General features: G+C 33.3%; 1 protein-coding gene across 1 annotated transcript; it reads right to left on the bottom strand.

The window, feature by feature from the left end:
- Positions 1-503: 503 nt before the first annotated feature.
- Positions 504-1,928, bottom strand: LOC106775548 (acyl-CoA--sterol O-acyltransferase 1). Its single transcript, XM_014662690.2, has one exon. It carries the CDS (start codon positions 1,724-1,726, stop codon positions 638-640), a length of 1,089 nt encoding a protein of 362 aa, XP_014518176.1. The 5' UTR covers positions 1,727-1,928; the 3' UTR covers positions 504-637.
- Positions 1,929-6,235: the final 4,307 nt, after the last annotated feature.

Below are 6,235 nucleotides of genomic sequence, written 5' to 3'. Positions count from 1 at the left end.
GTTATTGTATCGCATTGTTTTCCACACAAAAATAAATAAATAGTGTAAATAATTTTAATTTTGAAAAATCGCTACGCTTTTCATGTATTAGGTGGTCTAATTTTGCACGTGGTCTTGTACGCTGGGCATATGTGTAGACAGACACTTACCTACCTATGCGTTGAATGAACTAACTAAATACCGAAACTGCGAACAGGGGATTTTAATTACTCAACAGAACAACTATATAAAACCAACAGAACAACACAGCCGTTTTTTTCTCAAATTAAAATTAATTACAGGGGCTTAAGTAACCATGAAACAATGAGAAACTTTTGTTTAGATAATTTTTTTTATAACATTTGAACATTATGTATTGTTTTATGATTGATTTAAAATTATTTTACAATTAATAATAATTATAAATATCATCATAGACGAATCACATAATGACACGTAAATGACATTTAAATATTATAAAAATATTATTGTCTAAAATATACTTATCCTTTGTCTTTTGATACATGTAAACTTGGACTATGAATGAACACGGAGATGATGCAAAATATTCCAATCTGGACATTCACATGCACCGTACGAATGAGCTTTGTTTATTTGATTTATTTATATGTGAAGTTTCCAAACAGTATAATTGGTTTCATGTGTTGGTGGTGACGTTAGCGAAACGGTAGAGTCTGGAAACACTGTACACATCCTTCACAAACTGGGTCAACGCGGTCAACTCTCTGGTTGATTTCTCGTAAACATGACACCGCACCAGCGCGGGTAGAAACAGCAGAATGGCTGTGTAAAGCACAAACAGCAACGACAGCAGCCCCGACACCACCCTCGGGAACTGCCACTTCTTCCCTTTGAGGCTCTTTTTGAGTGCAACCTCCGCAGCCACGCACAGTCCGTGAAGGAGAAAGAAGCACGTGGCGTCCCACGAAGGCTCCCAGGCCTCCCACGTGCGCGTCTCGCGCTTGATGTAGTAAAAGACCAGCTCGTGCATGAGACCGGATACGGCGAAAGTAGCGACAATGGCGGGGAGTGGGGCCCACCTTCTGCCAGTGAGAGGGCTGGCGAGAGTGACGATGGGATCGTATACGGTAGGTTGCAGGACACGGTTGACCATGATGTTCCAGCGCTTTCCCCAGAAGTCTTGCAGCGAAGTGCAGAGGTAGGGCTTGTCGAACTGCGGTTCCAGGTGAACGCCGAGGAGTTTCCGAGTGGTGGTGGAGATGGTGCTGAAAATGAACTCCAAGCCGATGTACATATGGAGGCCGTACAAGAAGAGAATGAACTTGGGATGAAGATGCTCTTTTTTGTCGTAGAGCGGAATTAGGAGGGGGAATAGGAGGAGCATGGATGAGGAAGCGTAGTTGAAGGGCGATTTGGGGATTTGGGTTTTTGAAGGGGTAGTGGTCTGTTGGAAATTGATGGGGAGACATGCGATGGAGACGAAGTGACGGAGAGAAAGGGGAGGGTTGGAGGACAAGGGTCCCTTGCCAAAGGCAAAAAGAAAGAGCTTGAAGGTGGAAAGCCAACCAAGGAAGAAAGAAGATGGTCCTCCAAGGTGAATGGAGATGAGTCTGAGAGGGAGGAGAAGAAGAAGCAGTATGGCTGGGATAATGGCTATAAGTCTTGATGCACCTTCGGGGATAAGCCTCCCAATTCTGTGGCAGTAACACATTGTTGCTGCGGCTATGCTCCATACCATCATCAAATTCTTAAGCTCTCCCTCCATCTCTGTTCCTCAATTCCTCCTCCACACACACACACCAGACAACTGACCCTTTCACTCACAGCATTTTAACCAAAAACAACGTTGTTTGAGTTTCGTTGAATCTAACCCCTGGTGTGGCTGGCTAAAGACTATTGGGAAAGAAGCAAAAGAGCGTGAATGGTGAAAAAGAGCGTGAATGGGGTTAACGATGAGAGTGGGGGAGGAAGGACAGCGTAGTAAAGGAAAATGATATTTTAACACTAATTTTTTGACACCAATTTTGACTATGTGTGAAAATATGGTTAGATGATTTTAAATTAAAAAAAATTAATTTTTTTCTTCATGTCCTTGTTTCAGTTTTTTTAATTTGAAATTGTCCAACCACATTTTGACACGTATGCAGTATCAAAATGGTGTCAAAAATTGATATTAAAATATTATTTTTTGAATAGTAAATGTGAAAATAAGTAAATGTCAAATAAATATAAATAGGACTATCATATTTTAACAATTTTTTTATAATAAGACATGTGTCATTATTTTATTGGTTTATTTAAATTTATTCTAAAATAATATTTGAAACAAATCAATCACAAATACGTGGTCAAAAAATTATTAAAAAAAAAGTTAAAGAAATTTTTTTTCATATAAATATGTGTGGTCTTATTATTATTAATTTTGAAACAATATATTTAGCTCTAAAATAAATATAATAAAATATAGCAAAAACGAGGAATTAAATACGTGGAAAAGTTAGATCTCGCGTATCACGTGGAGGATGAATATTCTATAAGCATGCTTCCCTTCATCCACCCTCGTCTTATTCTCTTGTCTTCCCTTTGGTGGATGGCAAATATGATAGAGTATATAAATATGTGAAAAGTGAAAAAAGAAACAAAAAGAAAAGAAAGAGAGAAAAACTATCCAATTAATTGTTCTTATTTATTTAATTATTCATTTAATCTATTTATCTCTCTTCTTATTCTTTCTTTTCATTTTATTAAAATAACGCTTTGCTTTTACTTTAATTCATACTTATTTCAATTATTTTTAATTTCAACTTGTTTCTTTCTTTCCCACCCACACACTCCTATGAAAAAGTTACATTATTTATTCTCTTTTATTACACGAGTAGATAGCTTGCTAACCTCGACCACACGTTTTAACCAACCTTTTCATAATCTTGATGGAATGAAAAATTTATTGGTGAAATAAATTAATGCATAAATTAAAAATAATTTTTTTTAAAAATTACATGCTTAAAAGATTAATAATTATTTTAAAGAAATATATGCAATGAATTTTATTTCTATAATAAAATTAAAACTTAAATTGAATAAAAGAAATTTTAAATTATATTAATTTAATGTAATTTAAAAAATAACTTTGACATAAAAGTATTAATGTAATAATTATTAGAATATAAATGTAATAAATTTATAAGGATTATTTTAGAATTATTAAAATTAATTGTTATGTTCTCACTTAAAAAGAAAAATATTTTCGTATTTTATTAAAATTTGTAAAATATCATAAAATAAAAATAATTTTTATTTATGTGAAACGTTACTTTCTTTAAAAGGGAGTAAAGAGTTACTTTCTTATAAAGATAAAACAACAATGATTTTGACCAAATGAGACTTTTTATACTGGTAATTTGTATACATCAAGAAGTAATATAAGAGAAGAGAGGAAAAATGATTGATTGAAAGAACTTTGCAATGGATCCAAGTAAGTTTTTGAACTGTTCTAATTATATAATGTGAGAACCATAAAATTTAAGATTCTGTATGATTTCAGAAATTGAAATATAAAATTACTTACATGTGATATGAGTTAAATTTCTAAATTTTATGATTCTCCATGGAAGGTGTTTTTTTTCAAACTATAGAAACCTAAATTTTGAAATTATGGAATTTAGGGATTTTAAGAATTCTAATAGTTATAATAAACTTTAATTATTAGTTTATATTTCACTGCATTATGCTATTAATTGCATTTTCGTCCCTCACACACAATTATCTGACTTCTCGATTTTTGTCTTTCATACTCAGCTAATAGAGACTGGTCCTTCACATGTAACTATTGGGTCCATCTCAATTCTCGTCCTTCACATGCAACTAATGGACTTATCGATTCCTGTCTTTCACACGCAACTAATGGACACAATACAATATCGGTCCTCCAGATGCAGTTGTTATTGGACCGCGGATAAGAGTCGTCTTCTACATGCAGTTTCAGACCTATCTCTCCTATTCCTCAATGACTTATGAGTTAAAACTTTGGTTAGACACACTCACCGAGTATTATAGTTAGCACAAGCCGAAACCCTACGGGCGAGACATCCTTTCCTTTCTACCTCTCAAAAGAGGAAAGGGGGCGACAATCAAATCCATACACTTCCTTTCTCAAGGAATGAAACTTTTCTTAATCGTTTTACAAGGTACGACCAAAATACACAACCTTCTCAACCGATTCTTAGTTGTAACAGATACTCGTTTAAAAAAAAAAATCATTATCCTCATCTCAAGTACAACGTACTTATACTTAAACATTCATTCTAAACCATTCAAATCTTTTTCTAGTCACAACTGAAAAGAAAAATTGTGCCAAACACGCAATAATCAATCACAATAACTTCAAGCACATACATTCATACTTGATTTCATATACATATATCTTATATTATTTATCATTATATTTCCAAGTCAATAATTCAATTCATCACTTTTCAATGACATAGATCATTGCTTATTCTTTAATTAAACATTTCACATATGTTCACCCATAAAATCTGATTTATGTATAGGTCCTATGGCATTTTCTCCTTCAATTCTTATCTACAGTGTAACTATAAACATATCCATATATAGGTCCAAATTTGTCCCACCCTCTTATCTTCTTTTTTCTATTAATGTGTACATACCAAAACTTGTCCCTGGTCCAGTAGCTTTAACACAAAAAATTCCTACAATCTCCCACACTTATATGTTAGCCATTTATACACAATACACGTATTTCAGCAATCACACACATTCATATTATACCTTTAATTCTTTCTTATGACTCCTTTCAATTGAACAAGACTCACCAAGGCATGCAAATCCTTTTATTTAACCTTCTTAGTTAGCACAAGTTTTAGTTTCATATCATCCTACACATGTTTCAAACTTTTCCCCAACTTAATATTCCTTCTTCCAATTCACAGATAATCCATTTGCAACCTTTAACTAAGTATCAACATATAAAAACAATTTTCATACCCAAACTAGCAACCAAAATGTGTTCCTTTTTACACATTCTAGTATTACCCACACAACATAATATATTATAATGATATATAATATAATAAAGAGTAATAGGATTTTAGTCATCCTTAACTACAAAATTTGGAAACTTTAAGTACTAGAGTTTCTCCCTTAAATTACAAAGAATTTAAAACTTAGAACATGACAAAGTTTCTTCAAAATATCCTAGGATAAGATACTTAAAGCCTAGAGAACTAGGCAACAACATTTCCTTCCCCATCATGAATTGTTTCCAAAGCATCTCCTCACCATCTGCTCCCATCCAAGTGGATAATCATCGCAAGGGAAATAAATGCAAACATGACACAAACAGAAGCAATTGCAAGGGTGAGCTAATTATATAAAAAACATACAATTAAGAGCATGTACATACATGATATTAATTTAAAGCAAACAAGATAAAACATTCATCCTATCATGTTAAATACTAGACTTGACTCGTCCGGACTTTAGAATGATAGTCGAGCTATGGCGGGTCATGCACCTGTGGTGGCTTGTGATACTTAGGCTCTACCGCCTTGGGCTCCACCGCCCTGGGCTCCCCCGCCCTGCCACACTCACGAGGTTAGTCTGTCCCGCGCCTTGGAGCATGATGGAAGTCTCCAAGACTAAGATCTCCTGCTACTCCTCACCACATGGTTCAGTCCTCTCTACGTGAGAAGAAAGACCATTGGAGCGTCAAGAAGACCCCCAAGACTGAGCTCCTACTTTCATTCTAAAACACTAAGAATCTCACCGAGAGATTCTATACCGATGGGACTTAGTTTACCACTTGGATCATACTTTCATCACTTTGTAATCATATACTTTTTGTCACAATCAACATATACATAATCTCAACAATACCTTACTCATCAATCACAAATTATAAAAATAAATACTCCCTAATTTAATCTAAGTTAATCAATACCATACCATAATCTTTTACAATTTATTTCCAATGCCTAAACCATGTACAGATATAAAACCTTGTTTTCTTCAGCTATATTATAATAGTTATATTAAACCATACTTCTATTATAAATTTTCTATTAAACCATTGCAGAAACATTTTTAATTTATATTAAACCAACATTCATATTATAATATTATATTATACGTACCTTTTATTATATATAGAACTATATTATATTAATAAAATATAATAACATATGTACCGTTACATAATATCAATATAATTATATGTGCTACTAACTTTTTTTTATGTAAGTATATTATATTA

This window comes from Vigna radiata, chromosome 10 (assembly GCF_000741045.1).
Source record: "Vigna radiata var. radiata cultivar VC1973A chromosome 10, Vradiata_ver6, whole genome shotgun sequence".
In the NCBI taxonomy this organism is placed as follows: Eukaryota; Viridiplantae; Streptophyta; class Magnoliopsida; order Fabales; family Fabaceae; genus Vigna; species Vigna radiata.
This window is presented reverse-complemented; position numbering and strand designations above follow the sequence as displayed.

Bases quoted from the DNA above. Each gene is read 5' to 3' on its own strand.
- LOC106775548 (XM_014662690.2), bottom strand. From the start codon at position 1,726: ATGGAGGGAGAGCTTAAGAATTTGATGATGGTATGGAGCATAGCCGCA.